At 57.0% G+C, this 22,140-nt stretch overlaps 2 protein-coding genes across 2 annotated transcripts; both read left to right on the forward strand.

The window, feature by feature from the left end:
- The first annotated feature begins 2,510 nt into the window (after positions 1-2,510).
- LOC115337579 (olfactory receptor 14A16-like) lies at positions 2,511-5,157 on the forward strand. Its single transcript, XM_041121663.1, has 2 exons — positions 2,511-3,375; positions 5,072-5,157. The coding sequence occupies exons 1-2, from the start codon at positions 2,526-2,528 to the stop codon at positions 5,155-5,157; spliced, it is 936 nt and encodes a 311-aa protein (XP_040977597.1). The 5' UTR covers positions 2,511-2,525.
- Positions 5,158-11,607: 6,450 nt separating this feature from the next.
- On the forward strand, positions 11,608-21,180 carry LOC115337580 (scavenger receptor cysteine-rich type 1 protein M130-like). The gene is made up of 14 exons (XM_041121661.1): positions 11,608-11,674; positions 12,679-12,993; positions 14,444-14,752; positions 14,981-15,295; positions 15,876-16,202; positions 16,288-16,602; positions 16,964-17,278; positions 17,767-17,817; positions 17,906-18,220; positions 18,640-18,675; positions 18,963-19,100; positions 19,811-19,906; positions 20,631-20,783; positions 20,996-21,180. Exons 1-14 carry the CDS (start codon positions 11,608-11,610, stop codon positions 21,178-21,180), a joined length of 2,937 nt encoding a protein of 978 aa, XP_040977595.1.
- Positions 21,181-22,140: the final 960 nt, after the last annotated feature.

Genomic DNA, 22,140 nt, shown 5'->3' on the forward strand with positions numbered 1-22,140 from the left:
AGAGAGAAGTTAAAGGGAGTCTGGAGTGGGAGGGCAGAGGAAAGCTCACTTGGAGAAAAATCTTCACAGCCCTCTGCATGGTAAGTCTCTGGCTCCAGGGCAATGCAGCTATGGTTCCTGGAAAGATCTCCTAAAGCTGGCACATCCCACAGCCTATGGGATCTGTCAGGAGGATTCTTGCAGTTTCTCCAGTGTAGAGAAAAAGGACATGTTTTGGAGTACAGCTTCCCTGCTGCACCCTCAGAGGCACAGGGCATGTCAGCTGCCTTCACCCGGGGAAGGCTGCAGAGTGTGAAGGTGGGTGTGCAGCCAGGGGTGCCCAGCACTGTCCTTCAGAGCAGGGTCCCTGCACCCCAGGGGGGCTGTGTGCTGGGGCAGGGACTTTGTCTCCTGCCAGGGTCAGCATTCAGCTTGCCCAAGGACATCCAAACAACATTGCAGGGAGCAGCTCTGGTGCTCTGGTTGGAAGAAGCAACTCCTGGCAGGAGAGGGTCTTTATGATGTCAAGAGGGTCCTTCTGTTGTCAAGAGGGTGCTGCATGGGTCAGGGCTGCTCACAGCTCCAGATCACCACAGGACATTTCTGAGGGGAACTTTTCAAGGGGAGGGTAAAGGCAGGGGTTGCCATAAAGCTAAGGCGCTTTCTTGAGTCTGTGTTTTCAGTTTCCTTCCCTTGGGGAATTTGGGGGGAGAAATGGAAAAGGAACTCTCATGCTTGAACAAGTCACTGAGAGTACTGAGTTTTAATTTTGAGTGACCAGTAGGCCTGATAGGAGCCTCCGAAAGTGCCTTCAGCCACTCCTCTGCTTAGGGACAGCACCAGCATCACCTTTTCTGGATCCAGCAGGGTTCTTTTGACCTGCCCTTTTCCACCTGCAACAGGAACATGGGCCCAGCCAGTGCCGTGCAACCAGGAAAGTTTCTGTACAGCCAGGGTGAGTGCACAAAGCTTGGGACAGGGTCTGTGAGCACGGGCAGGGAAACACCTCCCAGGAGGAAAATCTCCAGGCAGCAGGGTTATGATCAAGGAGGGAATGAGAAGAAACTAAGACCACAAATGTTGTGGGTAGGAGAATTCAGACAACTCCATAGCATCCCCTCCAATTCAGACCCCTTCCTCTGAGCAAGCCCCCTTGCCTCCTCTCTGACCCAGCAAAGCCTCTGCCCTCAGGGCTGTGGGGTCCAAGACATGAACCACCTCCTCTGCAGCCAGAGCTCCAGCAGAGACATGGTGCAGCTCTTCAGCCACGTGTCCATTTCCCTCTGCAGAGCACAGGGGCTGAGAGCAACTGCCTGGCAATGTTGATGCCTGGGAGGTGGCATGTACGGGTGGGTAATGGTAACGCTTTCCCAAGTGCGTTCCCCAGCTGGCTCTTTCCTTGTCTCTCACAGCCAGACCCTCACTGTATTGTTCCTTGTTTCTCCACTTGTCTGTGTTACTCTTGTTCTTGCTGTCAGGCTGTCTGGGGATGGGAGTTTCAGGTGCAGAGTCACACACTGATCTTGTGGGTCCTTCCATGCAGCTGTGTCCATAGGAACAAGTGTCCCAGCTTTCCTAGCACCTGTGGAGATCTGGTCAATGCAGTCTGTGGGTCTGGGGTATGAGCTGACTCTCACTGAGATGCCCTCATTAGGTCACTTGGCTAACCCCTTGAGGTGTCCTTCCAAGCTGCAAGCTGCCCTCAGGGATGCAGAGCTAGATCATAGCATATAGGCGTATCTTAAAGCCCCACAGAGAACGCAAAGCCCCCTACAACTGAGGAAATGCTGTTGGGTTGGTAAAATGAGGCATGAGTGTCCTGGGCTAGAAATTGGCAGCGGAGACCTTGAGAAAGAGTGAGACATTTAGTGGTCTGTAGTGGATCCCTCTACTCTCAGCAGTGTCTGGTTGATTTTCAGGGTAACATGAGAGTGTGATTACCCTCCATCTCAGACAGGTGCAAGCATTAGGAGACTGGGAACTGAATGGAGGGACAGACCAGCTCCCTTCACTCTGCCTTAAGCCACAGGCAATCCTCTTACCCTGAAGCACTCACTCTGTTCACCCTGAGTGCAGAAGAAATGATGAGGGGTTCTGACATCCAAGAACACTCTCCAGGTTTAGATGGGTGGAGCTGTAAAAAAACAAATAACTCGTAAACTGCCTTTACCATCCCCATTCATTAGCACTGGGAGTGCAGATGCTGACAAGGCATTCTGCGTTAACAGTGGTTTCATTTGACGAAGTTGAAGAGTAGCGCTGGCCCGTACCCTCACTGTTCCCATGAACCCAGTCCTGAAGAGTAGGACTGACTTATCAAGACCCCATGGGCACAGGCCCTGCTCTTCATGGTGCTCTTGGCCAGCACCAACCAGGGCCCCAGGCAGAGAGCTGAAGGAAGGTCTCCTAGAAAAGGAAAAATGCGTCTGTGTGTGTGACAGGTGGAGGATCTATGGGAAACAGCTTTGATTTTGCTCAGAGAAGTCTCCCCTAACTTGCTGCTGTCCTTTTCTCCTACGACACTGCCCCATGCCCAGAGGAAGAAAATGTCCAACAGCAGCTCCATCACTGAGTTCCTCCTGCTGGCATTCACAGACACACAGGAGCTGCAGCTCTTGCACTTCTTGGTCTTCCTGGGCATCTACCTTGCTGCTCTCCTGGGCAATGGCCTGATCCTCACAGCGGTAGTCTGTGACCACCACCTCCACAGCCCCATGTACTTCCTCCTCCTCAACCTCTCCCTCCTCGACCTGGGCTCCATCTCCACCACTGTCCCCAAAGCCATGGCCAATTCCCTGTGGGATGCTAGGGCCATCTCCTACTCGGGATGTGCTTCACAGGTCTTTCTGTTTGTCTTCTCAATCGCAGCAGAGTTTTATCTTCTCACTGTCATGGCCTATGACCGCTACATTGCCATCTGCAAACCCCTGCACTACGGGACCCTCCTGGGCAGCAGAGCTTGTGTCCACATGGCAGCAGCTGCCTGGGGCAGTGGGTTTCTCCATGCTGTCCTGCACACGGCCAATACATTTTCACTACCATTCTGCAAGGGCAATGCTGTGGACCAGTTCTTTTGTGAAGTCCCTCAGATCCTCAAGCTCTCCTGCTCACGCTCCTACCTCAGGGAAGTTGGGCTTCTTGTGCTTAGTGCCTGTTTAGTGTTTGGGTGTTTTGTTTTCATTGTGCTGTCCTATGTGCAGATCTTCAGGGCCGTGCTGAGGATCCCCTCTGAGCAGGGACAGCACAAAGCCTTTTCCATGTGCCTCCCTCACCTGGCCGTGGTCTCCCTGTTTGTCAGCACTGGCATGTTTGCCTGCCTGAGGCCCCCATCCATCTCCTCCTCATCCCTGGATCTGGTGGTGTCATTCCTGTACTCGGTGGTGCCTCCAGCAGTGAACCCCCTGTATTGGGTCTGGCTGAGATGGAGTTAATAGTCCCCATAGCAGCCCTCATAGAACTGTGCTCTACATTAGTAGCTAGAGAGGTGTTGATAACACACCAGTGTTTTGGCTACTGCTGAGCAGCACTGGCACAGCATCAAGGCTGTCTCCCCAACATTTTTGCCCCCTCCCTCAATGGCAGGCTGCGCAAGGATGACACGCAAATTCGTGAAGCGTTCCATAAAAAAATTCCACCCCTCGCCTCTGTGAATCACATTTTTAAGAACTATCATTAAAATCTACATTCATCACACAAAATCTTCACTCACATCAACAAAAAGAATTCCCACACCGAAATCAGAATAATATCATCACAAAACCGACAAAAGGTGAGCAATTTACACACAATCCACCCCTCGTCCCTTCACCACAATTACAACAATAAAATTCCCCGCTCGTCATGCAGCTCTTAACTCTCTAGCTGCGTTCAGTCCATGTTTTGCCCGTAACCTCTCTCAGTTACTATCCTTATCTCGAATTCCTCACACTGCCCGCATTCTCCACCAAAAAGACTGTGATGGGTTGACCCTGGCTGATTGCCAGGTGCCCACCAAAGCCGTTCTATCACTCCCCCTCCTCAGCTGGACAGGGGAGAGAAAATATAACAAAGAGCTTGTGGGTCGAGATAAGGACAGGAGAGATATCACTCATCACTTACCGTCACAGGCAAAACAGACTCAACTTAGGGAAATTAACTCACTTTATTACAAATCAACCAGAGTAGGGTAATGAGAAATAAAACCGAATCTCAGAACACCTTCCCTCCACCCCTCCCTTCTTCCCGGGCACAACTTCACTCCCGGCTTCTCTACCAACCCCCCCAGCGGCACAGGGGGACGGGGATGGGGTTTACGGTCAGTTCATCACACGTTGTTTTCTGCCGCTTCATCCTCCTCAGGGGAAGGACTCATCACACTCTTCCCTGCTCCAACGTGGGGTCCCACCCACGGGAGACAGTCCTCCACGAACTTCTCCAACGTGGGCCCTTCCCACGGGCTGCAGTTCTTCACGAACTGCTCCAGCATGGGTCCTTTCCACGGTGTGCAGTCCTTCAGGCACAGACTGCTCCAGCGTGGGTCCCCCACGGGGTCACAAGTCCTGCCAGAAAACCTGCTCCGTGGGCTCCTCTCTCCACAGATCCGCAGGTCCTGCCAGGAACCTGCTCCAGCGCAGGGTTCCCACGGTGTCACAGCCTCCTTCGGGAAACCCACCTGCTCCGGCGTGGGGTCCTCCACGGGCTACAGGTGGATATCTGCTCCACCGTGGACCTCCATGGACTGCAGGGGGACAGCCTGCCTCACCATGGTCTTCGCCACGGGCCGCAGGGGAATCTCTGCTCCGGCGCCTGGAGCATCTCCTCCCCCTCCTTCTTCACTGACCTTGGTGTCCGCAGGGTTGTTCCTCTTACATGTTCTCACTCCTCTCTCCGGCTGCTGAATCTGCCTGTCCCAACTTTTTTCCTTCTTAAAAATGTTATCACAGAGGCGTTACCACTATCGCTGATTGGCTCGGCCTTGGCCGGCGGCAGGTCCATCTTAGAGCCGGCTGGTATTGGCTCTCTCTCGAACACAGGGGAAACTTCCAGCAACTTCTTACAGAAGCCACCCCTGTAACCCCCCCCGCTACCAAAACCTTGCCAGCAAAACCAATACACCCCCTCATCTACAGCATGAGGAACCAGGAGCTCAAAAACGCACTGAAGAAGCTGATTCAGTCAGCTGTTTCTCAGCAGCATTAACCTGCCCATGTCTTTTCACAAGTGATTTCAAATTCATCTTGGGAACCTCCTGTGCTTTGGGCATTTTATCTGTGATAACCTGTTTGTCCAGGAATGTCTGCATCCACTCTGCTTCTCAAGAGGCATGACCCTGGCCTGTATGACCCAGAGGTCTTTGTACATGTGTCTGGCATGATGGTACTGCTGGCCTCCTGTATCACATCTCTGTAATAAAATGGATTAATAATAGGTTCTTCAGAGAGGTTGTGGAATCTCCATCTATGGAGATATTAAAACCCAGCTGGACCTTGTGTTGGGCAACCTGCTCTAGCTGACCCTGCTTGAGCAGTGGGGACTAGACTGGGCAATCCCCAGAGGTGCTGACAAGAAGGCTTAGAAGGAACCCATGGAGGCCTCTAGTGTCATGATCTGCTCTGAGCAGGGAGATCTTGTCAGTTAGATCGGGTTGGTCAGTCCTTTCTCCAGTTGAGTTTTGAAAATCTCTGGGCCCCAGACCTAGTACTAATCAACTATAAAGGTGTGGGGTTTTCCTGAAATCTCATTTGAAATTTCCCTTCCTGCGTCTTGTCCTCATTGTCTCTTGTCCTCTCCTTCCCTTCCTGACTGCCAGAAAGATCCTCACACCTACTCTGACCAAGGACAATCACAACCTTCTCTCCAAGTGTGGCCTCACCAGGATCCCCTGTGACTGCAGCCAGGATGTGCTGGCCAGCTCCAAGCAGAGACGCTCACTGGGGGTCCTTGCATAAGCTCAGAGAAGGCCACGTTGAAACACCAAGCACCGAGCACAGAGGAACTATGGCGGTGCCTGTGGGCTGACACCAGGGCAGAGTTGGAGGCAGAAGGGGTGAGCAGAGAAGACCTCCAGCAGCTCCTCTGCATACCTGGTCAGGCAGTAATGCACTTGGTGGTGGTCCTGAGAGAGGATGGTGGCATGGGAGGGGAGGTACTAAGAGCTGTGGTGCAGGGCACTGGGGCTCAGAAGTAGGCCTGGGGCTCCCAGCAGGCAGTGTCACTGGCTGCAGCCCCAAGAGAGCCCTGAGCACAGAGAGAGCAGCAGCGAGTCTCGTCCCAACTATGGAGAGCTGCTCTGGCTGCAGAGGGGCTGCTGAGAGTGCCGGGGTCAATCCTGGCTGCCCTGCACCTCCCACCACAGTGTTGTCTCTTGGGTCCCTGCAGCAGTCGCACTGACTGGGGTGACAGCCCTGCCTGGCTGGGGATTGAGGAGAATTTGGGGTTTCCATCAGTGTGGGAGCTTTTTGGAGCATCATGGCTTTTGTCCACGTCCCTGTCCTTGTCCCTGGGCTGGCCCAGACCTCCATCCCCACATGTGGCCCCACAGCTCTGCTGTGCAGGCACCACTCAGGACTGAGTGCATTCAGGGTTGGGGAAACATTCTCCTGGCACAGTTCCCACAACAGACCTCAGTGCCCCCTTCCCCTGTGGCCGTCTGGCTTTGACCGCTCACCCCAGCACCCAAGCCGTTCCCTGCCTTGGCCATGGCCCATGTGAGGGGTTGCAGGCAGCCCTGCTCTGGGGTCTGCCAGGGTCTGCGCATGTGTAAGTCCATTGAGGTCTGGATGTTCCCCTAGTGCGGACACTGAGCCCAGCAAGAGGACGGAGCTGGTCGTATTTCAAAGATCAGCCCTCACCTGGACCATGGTGAATGGCCAGGGCTGGAAATGGCTGGTATGGGGAACCAGGACTGGGGGTGAGCTTGGGTTAAGGGCCAGCGCATGGGGTGGAGGAGGCTGTCTCAAGCCCATGTGCTGGGCACAGAGACTGGGAGACAGCAGCAAACTCACGTGGCTGCCGAGTCGTGCTTCCTTCAGTGCAAGCTCTGACGCAGGCTCCCAGACTCCCTTTCAATGCCAGCCTTGAGGAGGGGCAGGAGCATTAAGAGAAGGGTAGTTGTAAGCACCAGTCCTTCTCATCCACTACCCAGGCCTGGTGCAGAACCAGGACAGCAAAGACTCTTCATGCCTCTGGAGAAGTGAGATAAATTCAAACATTTGTCTGGTAACATAATAACCACAAGTAACAACAATGATGAAGTTAATGCTACTGATAATGGTAACAGTATTGATAATACACCAAAGCACCAGTTTTGGATGGGATATCCTGGGAGTCATTTGTGGAGCGAGATAGAGAGTTTATCACGATGGCAAAAACTTTCATGTAAGCGCTTTCCTAACCACACCCTTGAGCTCCTGGCAACTCCTGCTTTAGATGAGGGGGTTCGCTGCTGGAGGCACCACCGAGTACAGAACAGCCACGGGGAGATGCAGGGATGGGGAGGAGACAAAGCTTCAGGTGCTGATAAAGAGGGAGACCACAGCCAGGCGAGGAGGCATGTAGAAAAGGCTTTGTGCCGTCCCTGCTCAGAGGGGATCCTCAACAGAGTTGTGCAGATTTCCACACGAGACCCAGGAGGATCCCACAGTGGTTTTTTGGGGGAAGGGTTGTGCAGCCTTGAAGCACACGGAGGCAGGGAAAGTTCTTAAGTCAGGTGCAAGCACCGAAGTTCTGACACCACATCGACCCGTTACCTGACCACGGTTCAAAAGAAGCATTTTCACCTCACCATGTGCCTTGATTGGCTGGCAAGAGCAGCCTCCCCTCCCGGTGCACCCAGAAGCACATCAGCAAAGGAAGCGCCCTGTCATTATGTACAGGGAGGCCGCCACTGTTGACAGCCTTATTCCCCACATGTTTTCGTACTGCATTGTGGTTGGGTGGCAGCCATTTTTTGACACCGTCATACCCACATGTCCTCATGCAGCTCTGTGATAGGCTGCCTGCCTGCTGTGGACAAGGAAGTGCTCAGATATCAAAATATATACCTGTACTACAATATATACATTTTTGGTTTTATATACATATATATAAGTGACTGTACAAATATGTATAAATATTTTTATGTATTTATGAATAGATACTGTATTCTAAATATATATACCCCTCTATACACATATATATGTGTATACGCTTATATGTATGTGTATTTTTATATATATAAACATGTATAAACCCAGAGAAATTAAATATATATAGCCATTATAACATAGGTATAAAATGGATAAAACCTTTAATAAGAGCTAATGGAATGAACAATTAGTGTTTAAATGTGAACAGAAAGAAAAGTACAAGGGTGGGTCAAGGTCCGCCACTTTACCAGGCTGCAGAAGAAGTCCATGTCTGGGTTGGGGGGAACTTCAAGAGGAGGGAGGAGGACACAGACAAGCTGGAACATGCCCGAAGGCTATGGCCCCCTCCTAGGAGGTCACCAAGGAGCCCTCAGTGCAAATCCTGTTAACATCCAAAGAAGAGCCCAATCCCATGAACTGGCCTAGGAGGCCCCCACATCCCAGCCCAGCAGGATGGCCATGCAGGGTTACTGGGGCAGACTCTGAGCTTTCCTCGGTGCTGCAAGACACAGGCAATGCCATCTGCAAACATGGAAAAGCAGGACAAAATGCCAGCTTCAGAAGAATATATACATGGGGACAATATGGAAAAGACCCAAAGAGGATCTCAAAAAGACCATGTGGAGAAAAGGAACTAGCCAGGGAGCCCATGAACTGCAAAGTGGCTTTCGAGGTTCCAAGCAGAGGGGTAGGGTGGTAGTGGGGAACTCCCTTTCCCCATGGTTGTGGGGGATCTCACAGCTGCCTGTAAGACCACTGTGGGGTGCAGACTGGTGCTATATAGATTTCCTTGTCCTTAGGTTGATAACCTGATCGAATGTTTCAAAAAGCTCTGGCTGAATGAGAGAGGGGAGAGGTCAGGAGTGTGCTGGCACTTGTGCAGGTCCACCTGAGCCACACCAGCCAAACCCAGTATGCTGTGTTTATGTCATGTCAAAGGGTGGGGAAGGGGGTGGTGATGGTGGATGTAAATGTATTGAATCCTGTAGGACCTGAGCAGGATGCAAACAGGAGGGAATAAGGTGTGAAGATTGTACTGGGTCTGGGTGGGATGGCGTTAATTTTCTTGTTAGCAGCCCCTATGGTGCCGAGCTTTGCCTTGGTGGTCAAAACAGGGTTGAATGATAACACACTGACATTGTAGCTATTGCTGAGCAGTGCTTGCACGGCATCAAGGCCTTCTCTGTTTCTCACTCTGCCCCCACAGCGAGGAGGCTGGGGGTGGCAAGAGGCTGGGAGGGGACAAAGTCAGGACAGCTGACACCAACGGACCAAAGGGATATTCCACACCATATGATGTCATGGTCAGCAATAGAACTAGGGGAGTGCTGGGTGTTCTTCAAAGTAGAAGAAGTAATCCACTTATTAAACTCTCTTTATCTCAACCCATGAGATTTTTTTTTCTCGCTTTTGTCCTTCCACTTTCCTCCCGCATCCCACTGGTGGGTAGTGAGCAAGTGACTGGGTGGGGGCTGCCACATGGGGTCACCCCACCAGATGAGCACATAGAAAATAGGTTGGTATGTGCTTGTGAGGTCACTGGTGCCTGCGTAGACCATAGGTTGGGAGCTGGCACGCGGCTTCTGTAAGTGGTTGTGAGATTACTGATACCTGAGTAGCTGGCAGGCCAAGAGTAGGCACGTGGCTTGTGTTGGAGCTTGTGAGTTCACTTGTGCCTTTGTATTTCATAGGCAAGCAGATAGCAAGTAGGTGGAGATGCGGTGGCCAGCTCACTGGTGCCTGAGTAGCTGATAGGCAAGAGGGAGACACATGGGTTGGGTATGTACTTGTGTTGTCACTCTTGGCTGAATAGCTGATAGGCCAGGACCAGGTGCAGGGCCCTTATAGGTCCTTTTGAGGTCACCAGAGGTGGACTACCTCAACAGCAAGTACCTGGCAAATGGGTGTACGTGTGAGGTCACCGGTGCCTGAGTAGCTGATAGAGCAGGAGCTGGCCCATGGCTTGTGTCTGTGCTTATGAGGTCACTCATGCCTGAGTAGCTTATAGGCCTGGAGTAGGCCCATGGCACATGTAGGTGCTTCTAACATCACTGCTGCCCAAGTAGCTGATAGGGCAGCAGCAGGCCCCTAGTTTGTGTTGGTTGTTTTGAGGTCATTGGTGTCTGAATAGCTGATACGCCAGAAGCAGGCCCATGTCAGATGTAGATGCCATGACATCACCTGTGGCTGAGTAGCAGATAGGCTACGAGCACGCACATGGCTATGTATGAACTTGTGATGTCACTGGTGCCTGGATAGCTGATAGGCCAGGAGCTGGCACATAGCTTGGGTAGGAGCTTCTGGTCTCACCAAATAATATTCAGACCATGCCCAAACACGGCTTTTTGGAAGAGCCATCATTAGGAAAAGTCCACACACTGCACACAGATGTGTGACAGTGTAACTCACACACACAGAGAGCACTGGCAGTAGGAAGGGTGTGAGGTCACTGTCAGTAAAAAGCAGGAGCACACAGCAGTGGCCGTGGGAGGACGGCAGTGTTCACGTCACCGATGGCACCCCATGGCCGCGGGGCTCGGTGCAGAGCGGCCGTGTGCTGTCACAAGGGCATCAGAGGGGACGGGATCCGCCCGGCCCCGTCTCTGCGAGGCCGAAGGAGCAGCCCCTCCAGCCCTGGCTGGAGCAGTCGGGGTAGGGGTGGCTCGGGGGCACCGCAGGGATGTGCCTGGGCACGGCGCCAGGAGGAAACCACAGACTTCCTCCGGAGCGCGGGGAGCGCTGCGAGGCCACGTGGGCTGTGGTTTGTGCACCTGCAGGCTGCAGCTCCCGAGCCACCCGCAGGGAATAACGGCCCCTCGGTGACATGCCGAGAGTCAGGGATATGTCTGAGCCTCGGGGCTGCATGTCTGCTGCCGGGACAGAGACACGTCCCAGCTCCAGCTCATTGGAAGGGACCTTCCGTGGGGCTCTCCAGGGAGGGATGGGCGAGCCGGCACTCGTGGAATGGAGCTCTTCCCCTGGCCAAGGCCCTTTCCCAGCTGCTGCTCCCAGCAGAGCGGGGTCTGAAGCAGGGGCAGGGGCTGTTTCCTTCCCTTCCTGACACAGCCCCCGCTGCAGTCTCAGCCCTGTGATTCCCATGGCACAGGGGTGGCTGGACACTCGCACCTGGGGCTCTTGGATGTGCCCGGAATAGGAGATGCTGAGTGCTCCTAGTCTACACGGCATGGTTCAGGGGGTGAAAAACCTGTTCCCCCCCCACAACTGGCCCTGTCTTGTGACGGCCCCCCACCACAGTGACGTGACACCTGTAGCGGAACCATGTCTCATATATGGTCATGAATGGTGCTGGAGAAGTTCATTGGAGGGCTGGGCTGTGTCGGAGGGGAGATCGCTCCCGATAATGTCTAAAAAGGTGCTGCTGCTTCGATTGGCTCCTCCTGTAGCTGGGATGGCATCTGCAGAGATATATTGTCCTCCGTCGTCATTGTCCCCGTGAGTCCCCAGCAGCCGTGGCAGGCAGTGCGGCACAGCAGGGGTGTCCTTGCAGGGCAGGAGGCTCAGGATGGGCACCGAGGGACTCCTGTCCCCTCAGATGCTGTGGCTGCTCCTCTGGGTACAGCTGTGCAGGGGTAAGTGCCGACTCCTTTGTCCCACAGCCCAGGGCCAACAGGTACCAGTGTGGTCATTGGGATTTGTCTGGGAATGGGGTTTCTTTGCAGGTGCTCCTGAGATGAGGGGCAGAAGGTGCTCAGGTCCATGGACCCTGTGCCTTTCCCTGTGCCCATCTGGGTGGGCGAGAATAGCTCCCTTTCCAGGGCTCCAGTGTTCCGGGCAGCCTGTGCCTGGCTGGATTGATAGGCACCCTGTCCTGGGGTACCCCTTTGGCATCCCCTGTTCCCCAGCACTGTACCTCTGGAGCTGGTGGTGGCCTAGCTGGTGATGGCAGCACCCAGAGATGCCCAGGGCACTGCTGAGCTCTAGGGTACCTTGGAGGGATTGTGTGCCGCTCACTGCCCCGTTGGTCCAGGGGACCCCGACCGCGTGAGAGTGGTTTGTATCCCACAGAGAGAAGGGGACCGGGGCATCGAGAGTAGAGAGACATCCTTCCTGGGGAGCTTGGCCCAGGGCATGGACTGGGCTGACACCAGGGCTGAGGAGGGGACATGGGTTGGGGGATCCTCAGAATCATCTCAGTGCTCCCTGGGAACCCAGAAAGCCCTGGGGGTGGGGCTGGGTTTGGATGGTGCTGGGGCAGGTGCAGGCTGGTGCTGGAAGCTGCAGGCCTGGGTACACAGGGCTGTGCAGGGGGTGCCGGGCTGGGGAGTAGCGGGTGCCCAGTGCAGTGCTGGGTAGTGTGTGGGTAGGTGTGGGTGGGGGCCAGGTGGCTGTTGGGGTGGGAAGAGCTGCCTTGTGCAGTGGGATGGCGAGTGACCCAGCTGGGCTGGAAGTGGGCACCCACAGCCTTGCGCAGCCCGTGGGGATTGAAGGAACCCCTGCACTGCAATGGGGACAGCCTGGAGGGGAGAGGGCTCCTACCCCAGTACCTGTAATTTGGCCCAGCTAGGGGGTTCCCCCAGACCTGCAGTGCTGGGGTTTGGCACTCTCCTGACCCATCCCATGCTGGTGTTTGAAGGAGCTGCGGAGGTGAGGCTGGCGGATGGCGGCAGGCGCTGTGCTGGGAGAGTGGAGGTGAAACACAATGGCGAGTGGGGGACCGTGTGTGATGACCGCTGGAGCATGAACGATGCAGCAGTGGTTTGTAAGCAGCTGGGCTGTGGTTCTGCTGTTGGAGCTCCTCAGGATGGACACTTTGGGCCAGGATCTGGCCCCATTTGGATGGATGATGTTGGCTGTAAAGGCACCGAGTCTGCCCTGTCTGACTGCGAACACAGAGGATGGGGTGAACATAACTGTAAACACAGTGAGGATGCTGGAGTGACGTGTTCAGGTAAGGGGACAGCCTGTTCCCCCCACCTTTGGGTCTGGGGTGGGGGAAGGGACCTTGGCTATGTTCTCATGGAGCAACAAGTGGACACCAGAGCCGGGCCCAGTGATACTGGTCTAACTGCCAGGCTGGGACTGTCATTGCTGATGTTCCCAGTCCTTGGGGAAGGCCCAGAGGGATCCTACCCCAGGGTGGTCTGACCTTGCCAGAGTGTCTCAGTCACCCTCAGTCAGTGTCTTGGGCTGCAGATGAATCCTCCATCCCTGCCCTGGGGTGTCCTTTGGGCTTCATTGATCTCCACCCATTCTGCCAGTTTGCAACCAACAATGCTGAGGGTGCCTGTGCTGGAAACACCCGGGGGCACTTGATCGGCACTCCATGCTTTGGAGGAACGGCATGAGATGGCTGATCCTCCTGGGTCATTCCCCTTCACAGGCATGAGTACCTCACCTGAATCAAATGGGCTTTTCAGAGAGGATGAGTGCTGGGCCCTGGGGAATGGAGCAGGGTGGCCACAAAGCCCTTCACTGCCTGTGCCCAGGGCTCGGCTGTGTGGACCAGTATTTGTGAGGGTTAGGGGCTTGGCAGCTGCTTGACTCTGGCTGCTCCCTCCTGTATCACCACAGTGACAGGCTGGCACTGGGAAATCCCTGGGGCTGTGAGAGCCCCACGAGGACATGACCCCGTGCAGGCAGTGCTGACCTACTGCTCAAACTCTCCTGCCTGCCCACGGCTCCCCACACTGCCTGATGACACAGGGGCTTTGGCAGCAGTTACTGATCCTCGTCTGTGCCTGCTGTTCTCTGAGAGCTGGCAGGGGCCCAGTGGGAGTCTCCTGCCCCTCTGTCCGGCCATCCATCTGGGTTGTGGACACCTCCATGCACAGCACTGTGTCCCTGGCTGAGAACACCCTCCCCCCGAGCAGACATCAGAGGGATCTGCACAGGCACCAGGCATGATAGCAGCTGCACCATTTCTGTGCTCTGTGACATCTTCCGCCTAAAATGAACCTTCCAACACCCCTGGGATCAGGGGGTGCTTCTGATTGCATCAGGGTGATGGTCCTGCCTGGCCCAAAGCTCTGCAGGGGCTGAGCAGGCTGTAGCAGTCACTATCTTCTGGGCCAGTTCTCCTGGATCCAAACTGCTCAAACTACTGCGGTGCTGGGGAGACCACACCAGGCAACACAGGGAACCTTGTGTGGGAGCAGTTTGTCTGAGCAGTACCTGTGGCTGTGAGTCTGCGACAGACACATACCCTCAGGTGCTCTGATGGTGTAAAGATGGGGTGCGTGGGGGTCTGGATGTGCCTGTGTCACCGACACTCCCCCAACAACTTCCTCTGGGATGTGCGATGCACAGTTTGGTCATGGCTTGCTTGGAGATGATGCGGGACGTGGGCATTTAACTGCCAGAGGGCTCTGGGAACTCCCAGGTGTTATGTTTTTCTCCAGAATTTGTCCGGCTGGTGGAAGGGAAGAGCCACTGCTCAGGACGTGTGGAGATCCATGAAGGGGACCAGTGGAAAACTGTCTGTGATTCACACTTTGGTCCCAAAGCTGCTGACGTGGTCTGCAGGGAGTTGCAGTACGGCATGGCCCTGCCTGCTGCTGGGGCAGCTCACTTTGGAGAAGGGGTCAGTCCCATCTGGGATGGAGAGCTGCAGTGTGTGGGGAATGAATCCCACCTCATCTCCTGCGGCAGAGGGTCCTCCAGGGACCAGCCCTGCACCCACGCGAACAGCGCTGTTGTCACCTGCACACGTAAGGACTCAGGGAGGGGTGTTGAACACCAGGGCTGTGCCAGGGGTTGGGGAACAGAGCAAGGATGGTGCTGGGCCAGGTGTGAGGACAGGAGGGATAATGGCATTGTCTGCAGCATGAAAATAGTGCAGAGGGAGAAGAAAGGCATGCTGTCCCTCTGGCCTCTCTGCCAGGTACTGAGGGTACATGAGCACCAATCCACCCTCTCTCCTCCTCCTCTGTCCCCAGAATACACAGGATTCAGGCTGGTGAACGGCAGCACAGCGTGTGCAGGGAGGGTAGAGGTCCAGGTGTCGGGGACCTGGGGGACCCTCTGTGCCTCCTGCTGGGATCTCTCAGATGCCCACGTTCTCTGTCATCAACTCAACTGTGGGTTTGCTGAGTCCATTCCTGGAGGAGAGCATTTTGGGAGAGGGACTGGCCCTGTCTGGAGAGACTCATTCCACTGTGACGGGACAGAAGCCCACCTGGGACAGTGCCCAGTGATCACCCTGGGGGCCTCACCATGCTCCCACGGGAAAAACGCTGCTGTTGTTTGCTCAGGTGAGTGCTGGAAAAATGCTGCATTAACTCCATTTGCCCTTTGTGTGTGACGTGGCCACCCAAAGCAGGGATCCTATGGCAGTGCAAAGCTGAATTTCTCCCTGGAGAAACCCTGGCTTCCCCAGGAGCCACCTGGAGGGCTTTGCCTGCTCAGAGTGACCGCTCTACTTTGGGAGAGCTGAGGACTGACCAGAGGCAGGCATCTGCCCCCAGGGCAGTGGCTTAGGCCCCAGCACCACCACCAGGCCTGAGATCCTCCGTTCTCCTACTGTGGGACAAGCCCAGGACAGGGCTGCAGGGCTGTGCTCCACCTCTCTGGCTGCAGACAGCTGCATCCCATCCCCAGAGAGAGCTCTGCAGAGCCTCATCCCACCACCCAGGCAGCAGGTGCCTGAGTCCCCCCAGCAGCAGCAGACCTGGGAGTGAGCTGCAGAGAGGGCCCGGGTTTTGCCCTCGCTTCTCATCATCAAAAGGCTCAATCTTGTTGTGTTTGGTCAGAAAATCCCCCCTCGCCCTGCTCCCTGAAGGATGCCATGCTCCCCGGTGCCACCAATGGCTGTGGCATCTCTGCTCTCCCCAGGCTCAGCCGGCTTTGCATCCCTGCGGCTGGTGGGTGGAGGGAGCCGGTGCGATGGACGAGTGGAGATCTTCCAGCATGGGACGTGGGGCAGAGTCCTGGATGACCAGTGGGACATGCAGGAGGCCAGCGTGGTGTGCCGGCAGCTGCGGTGCGGAGAGGCAGGGACAGCCTACAACCCCCCAAAGCCTGACCGAGGGATGGGCCCCGTGGGGCTGCGAGGGGTCCGGTGCGCAGGGCACGAGGCCAACCTGGCCCTCTGCAACACCTCCCTGCCCGAGAGTGCACCGGCGGCAGGGGTTGCGGAGGACGTGGGAGTCATTTGCTGGGGTGAGCGGCGCTGCATGGGCCCCCCAGGTGATGGGGTGGGTGGGCACCAGCCCCTGACAGCAACTGGGGTTTCTGTCCACTACAGGGAGCCAGAAGGTCCGGCTGGTGAATGGGGCCGGGCGCTGCGCTGGGAGAGTGGAGATCTACTACCAGGGCATTTGGGGGACTGTCTGTGACGATGGCTGGGACCTGTCTGATGCTGCCGTCGTTTGCCACCAGCTGGGCTGTGGAGGGGCGGTGGAGGCAGCCGGCTCCGCTCAGTTTGGGGCAGGCTCCGGGCAGATCTGGCTGGATGGCATGAACTGCTCTGGGGCCGAAGCTGCTCTCTGGGATTGCCCTGCCAGGCCCTGGGGGCAGCACGACTGTGGGCACAAAGAGGATGCAGGAGTCATCTGCTCAGGTCTGTGGTGGGAGCTGTAGTGGGAGCCTGGTTCCTGGGGAGGCCAGGACACAAGGAGAGAGAGCCAGGCATGGCCAAGGCTGTCCCTGGCTGCCTCTGAGCTCCTGCCCCAGCATGTCCTGTGGACACCCATGCACAGGTACCCTCAGTCCCACTGCGGGTCCCTGGGGAGATCAGCCGTACCCGAGGATTATCAGGAAGGGCAGGGGTGTCTGTCCATCAGGGACTTCTCTCTGCCCTTGTGTGCAAGGGGGACGTGCTGGCCCTGGCCCGACCCAGCTGTGGGCCTGGGGGGTGCAGAGGTGTCCTGGCTCCCACAGCCTCAGACCAGCCTTTTCCCCCTTGGTGCCTTTCCTCCCAGAGTTCGTGGCCCTGAGGCTGGACAACAGTGATGGCTGCTCCGGGCGCCTGCAGGTTTTCTACAACGGGACGTGGGGGAGCATTTGCTCCAACTCCATGACTCTCGACACGGTGTCACTGGCATGCAAGGAGCTGGGCTGCGGGGACGGAGGATCCCTGGAAACACAGCTGCCTTATGGAAGGGTGTCTGGCCCTACGTGGCTGGATTACGTGCAGTGTGGGGAGAAAACCAGCTCCTTCTGGCAGTGTCCCTCTGCTCCCTGGAACCCATGGTCGTGTGAAGACCTGCGAGAGGAGACCCACATCATCTGCAATGGTAACTCTGAGCCACCCGGGCACCCCAGTGTCACCCCAGTTCCTGCTCCCTGTTGAGCACAGCCAAATGCAGAGAAAGAGTTTGGAGGGGCTTTTCCTTTCCATGTCAGTCCCTTCTGCTGCTGGTGGCAGAGAAGCGATCATAGCCACACACCTCCAGCAGCAGTTGCCACCCAGGTTGCCAGCAGCGCCTGGGGGAGGCAGAGGTATCTTCAGGTGATGCGTCAGAAGATACCAGACAGGGTTCAGAAGAACCTCCCCTTCATACACACGCTCCTGCTCCTCTGTTAAACAGGGACCTTTTGGGGCTAGAGCAGTTGGGGTCTCCCCACAGTCCTGTGCGTGTCCCTTGAATGACCAGGGTTCAGTTGCTGCCTTGATCAAGATGGCAGAGGGAGGCACAAGCAGAGCTCAGCCCTGCTCTCTTCTGCACGATCTCCCGAACCAGCCCTTTCACCACAGCGTTTCCTTCTTCACGGAGATGCTCAGAAATGCCCTCGATCCCGCTGGCCCCGTGCCCCAACTCCACGAGGTGCACAGGTAGGGAGCTGCTCCTCTGTGGATGCTTCTTGTCTGGCAGGGCTCTGCCTGCTGTCTCTGTGCCATGGGACGTCTTTGCTTTCTCCAGACAGGGAGAAGATTCGTGCCGTGGGAGGTGAGGATGGGTGCTCGGGCAGAGTGGAGGTCTGGCACCGTGGCTCTTGGGGGACGGTGTGCGACGACTCCTGGGACATGCGGGATGCTGAGGTGGCATGCAGGCAGCTGGGCTGTGGCCCCGCGGTGTCTGCCCTGCATGAGGCTGCGTTTGGGGAGGGGACGGGCCCCATCTGGCTGGAGCAGGTGGAGTGCCGTGGGACAGAGCCATCTCTGCAGGACTGCTGGGCCCAGCCTGGGGACAGCGGTGCCTGCCGGCACAAGGAGGATGCTGCTGTGAACTGCTCAGGTGAGCGGCAGGGCTGGGACCCCTTGCTGGGGTATTGGCAGGGAGCTGGGGAAGGCCTTTTGCCCCTTGGTTCGGGCACGGCCCCTGACCTTGCAAGAGCAAGAAGGTTCCTGCGGAGTGCAGGAGCCTGGTGCCAAGTGGGGAGCAGCCTCGGTGGAACTGGACGTCTTCTGGCCATTGCCCATGGGGCCCTGCAGCCCCAGGGTTATCCCCTGGGCTGCCTGTGCCATCCTGCCTGCCACCCGGAGCAGAGGCACTGAGCCCTATCCCGGCCTCTCTTTCTAGCACCGCAGGAGGGGCAATTTGGGTGGGATGTGTCAGGGACATCCACAGACACACACACGGTGTGTTGGGGAGGAGGGTCCCTGATAACCGCACACCCACCCTCTCAGCCCAGCTCTCCTTTTCCTCCTCTGCAGCTACACCCAGGACAGCAGCATCCCCACCCCGAGCAGGTAACTTGTCTTCCCCCTGGGGCTGGGTATCCCCAGGGACAAGACTGGGACCCACAGCTGGGTGGAAGGGGCTCCTTGCTGAGGTGTGAAACTCCCAGGAGAAGGCACTGGTCTGGTAGTGAGGGGGGTAGGGAAGGTTGTCATTTACTCATCAGGGTAGAAGCATCTCCATCACACATCCCTGGGGCCCTCCACCCCCTGCTGCCTTGTGTGATGGGGTCAGGAATGGTGCTTTTTCCACCTCACCCAGGCCTGGTGCTGGCCTTTCCATATTCTTGCCCACACAGATTCCCCCCAGGGCCGTCTGACTGGCAGCGGGAGAGTCTCAGTGCCCGTCATCATCTGCATCATCCTGGGGGCCCTTCTCTGCCTGCTCCTGGCCCTCCTGTCTGGGCAAGTGCTAAGTGCAAGGGCTGGGCGCAGAGGTGGGTCTTTCCACAGCGTTCCCAGCGGGAGATATCTCCTAGTAGGGCTGCGGGGTGTGAGTGAGGGGCACAGGCAGAGCTGGGGGGATGAGACCGTGTGCTGCCACCAGTCCCATGCACCATCCCATTGAGTGCCTGGCCGTGGGGCACCAGCAGCAAGGGGGTGGAGAGAGCCCAGAGGCGGGGGGAGGTAGCAATGGGGTGAGGAGAGAAATGGCAGAGCAGGGCTGGGGGAGACGGCCAAGGCTGGCAGTGCTCTGGGTAGTGCTGGAGGGGGCTCTGGGACAAGGGAGATGATGGGAGGAGTGCAGGGCAGCAGGGTCCATCCCCATGGTGTTGGGTCCCCAGGCCGTCCCCTCTGCCCAGCCCTGCCCACCCCCCAGCAGGACATGGGCCCTACCCTAGACCCGTGGGACAGATAGGGGAAAGCTCCAGGTAGAGAGGAAACATGGGAGCTGCTCCAGGGTCAGACAAGGGGTGCATGACCCAGGGGCCAGAGGGGCATGAGCGCTGTCTCCGAAGGGCTGATGCAAGGATGACGCTGCCCCAGATAATCTCCACAGGGATGTTGCCCTCACTGGGGATGTGGCAGCTGTGCCTGGACAGTGCAGTGGGGCTGTCGGACCAGTCCTGGGCTGGCCCAAGGAACAGGTTTGGGGAAGCGCAGTGTGATCCCATTATCACTCTGCCAGCCCTGCCTCTGTCCCCAGGCTCCAGGAGTGCTCAGGAGCCCTTCCCTGAGGCTGTGTACGAGGAGATCGGTTACAGCCCAGTGTGGGAGAAGCAGGCGAGGTTTGGTCGCTCAGGTGGGTGTGGGTCCTCCCTGGAGGTACATCTGCAGGACCCTTTCCCCTGGCCCCAATCCAGGGCTGATTCCCTGAAGCCCCCCAGCCCATGGTCCTTGTGACACTGGGGCCACGTGGTCTGTGGGGAGACCATCCAGGTCCTGAGCCTGGAAGGGAAGCCTTCTCCCAAACAAACAGATTTTCCTGTCCCAGCGGGACAGCCCCTCTCTTCCTGCCCCTGCACCCCATGTGACACCCGTGGAGTGAGGGAAGGGGCTGTCCTAGGGCAGCTCTGGGAGCACCTTTGAGACAGGGTTTGCCCCAGGGAGGCAGGGTGATTTCCCAGCCCTCCTCCCCATGCAGCCCCAGCTCTGTGGGTCCCCCTTCCCCAGCAGCACTGGCCACGAGCCAGGTCAGTGGGGCTCACTTCGCAATAGCCACTGTGCATCTCTGCAGGCTCCTATTCAGAGGAGTCCCTGACCCAGCTGCAGCCCTACCCTGGCATCAGCAAGGAGGAGGATGGTCTGGGATCAGCACCAGGTACCAGAGGCAAGAAGGAGTTGATCTCCCTGAAGACATGTGATGGACAGAGGTGTCACTCGGTGTCACCGCTGGACATGAGGAGGACACTGGGGTCTCCTGTGGTGCTGCCAATACCCATGTCTCAGCCCTGTGTCCCTGTGCATCTTCTCTCTGCTCTGCAGAACGTATCTTCCCACTGTCACCAGCTCCCCTCTCTTTTCAGATGTTCTTGTCCCACCTGGACGTGACCCAGCAGATGGTTATGATGATGCCAGGGAGGTTTCTGATCCCGTGGAGGATGTTGCCCCTGGGCAGGGAGAGAGGGAAATGCCCAGGGAGCCAGAGGAGGGAGCAGAGCCCAGGGATGCACCTGGAGGTGAGAGGGAAATTTAGCGCTGCTGGTTCCTGGGGTGCCATCCCTGGTGCCACCCAAGTCACTGCTGTCCTGAGACCCCAGCCCCCTGGGAAGTGAGATACCTGTCCCAGGAGTTTTCCTGGGAGGCACTAGGGGTAGGAGAAGGAGCAGGGAGGAAGATGATGTACAGACCCCATGGGCTGAACTGCATTGTCCTGCCTTGCTGCCTGCAGGAGCCAGCCTGTGCTCCTGGAGAAGTGCTGGGGTCCCTGGAGCTGAAGGAGACATGTGGCCCCTGTCCCTGGGGAGCATGGGCTATGATGATGCTGAAGAGGTGTCTCTGGCACATGCCCCTGAGGACACAATGGCTGTGACACCAGAGCTCTGTGCACAACAGTCCCAGAGCCCCAGGCCATGAGAGCCCATCCCTGCTGTGCAGCCAGGAGGGAGAAGAGGTCTGTGGAGGTGGGAGAGCCGTGAGCACCAGGGAACCATGTCCCTTGGCCCATGGGCAACAGAAACCACCTGGAATTTCCTCTATTTTTATTCCCATTTTTACGCTGTGCATCATCTTTGTTCGTAATAAAAGTCTCTGGGGGCTTTGACCTGGAGCTGGTGCTTGCCTGCCCAAGTGTCAGGGCATCTTCCTGAGGCTGATCAGGAGGAGCAGAGAACAAAGTCATGGAGGTGGGGAAATGGGCATGTCTCAGGGACAGCAGGCAGGTTCCCTGAGCTGAGGCTCTGCTCAAGCCAGTGGTGATGGTGGAAGGATGGTGGAAGGAAAACTCCAGCTGGGAGTCCCACAGCCCTGCCCATGTTCGTCCAGGCCAGACAGCCTTACCTGCTGGCACAGAGTGCTTCCCATGTGGTATGGGATCTCTGCCTGGAGTGGAGACACAACAATCTCAGCCCCTTAGCCCTGGAAAGCCACCAGGGCAGAGTGGCTCTGGTCCCAAAGGACACCTGGGCTGGACCAGCAGCCTCACACCACATCTCCCAGTGAAGCCAGAAAGGATTCCTTAGCGTGCTGCTGCTGTCTATGCCCTCCCTGAGGTCTCCTCACAGGCACACTTTACTGCCAAGCATTGCCCCTGGGTGGGGTGGGCCTAGGATGCAGGGCAGTGACCTGAGCTCAGGTCCAGCACAGCTGCTGCCTGCTTCTCCTCCAAGAAAGGGCTCAGCAGAGGCAGCACACGCAGCCCTCCCACAGCCCTCCCCACCTGACAGCCAAGCCCTGGGTGGGCAGGGCAGGCCCACAGGGCCTGGGGAGGAGCAGTGCCCGAGCTCCAGCCCACACCTGCCTGAGGCTGGGCAGTCAGGGCAAAAGCACCACCCCTGGAGATGCCAGGGATTGAACCCAGGACCTCCCACATGCGAA

This window comes from Aquila chrysaetos (assembly GCF_900496995.4).
Source record: "Aquila chrysaetos chrysaetos chromosome W unlocalized genomic scaffold, bAquChr1.4 W_unloc_5, whole genome shotgun sequence".
NCBI classification, from domain to species: Eukaryota; Metazoa; Chordata; class Aves; order Accipitriformes; family Accipitridae; genus Aquila; species Aquila chrysaetos.

Coding starts and splice junctions, on each gene's coding strand:
- LOC115337579 (XM_041121663.1), top strand. CDS start 2,526: ATGTCCAACAGCAGCTCCATCACTGAGTTCCTCCTGCTGGCATTCACA. Junction 3,376..5,071: donor GGTGGTGCCTCCAGCAGTGA/ACCCCCTGTATT, acceptor CAAAACCAATAC/ACCCCCTCATCTACAGCATG.
- LOC115337580 (XM_041121661.1), top strand. CDS start 11,608: ATGGGCACCGAGGGACTCCTGTCCCCTCAGATGCTGTGGCTGCTCCTC. Junction 11,675..12,678: donor CTGGGTACAGCTGTGCAGGG/GTAAGTGCCGAC, acceptor TGGTGTTTGAAG/GAGCTGCGGAGGTGAGGCTG. Junction 12,994..14,443: donor TGCTGGAGTGACGTGTTCAG/GTAAGGGGACAG, acceptor GTTTTTCTCCAG/AATTTGTCCGGCTGGTGGAA.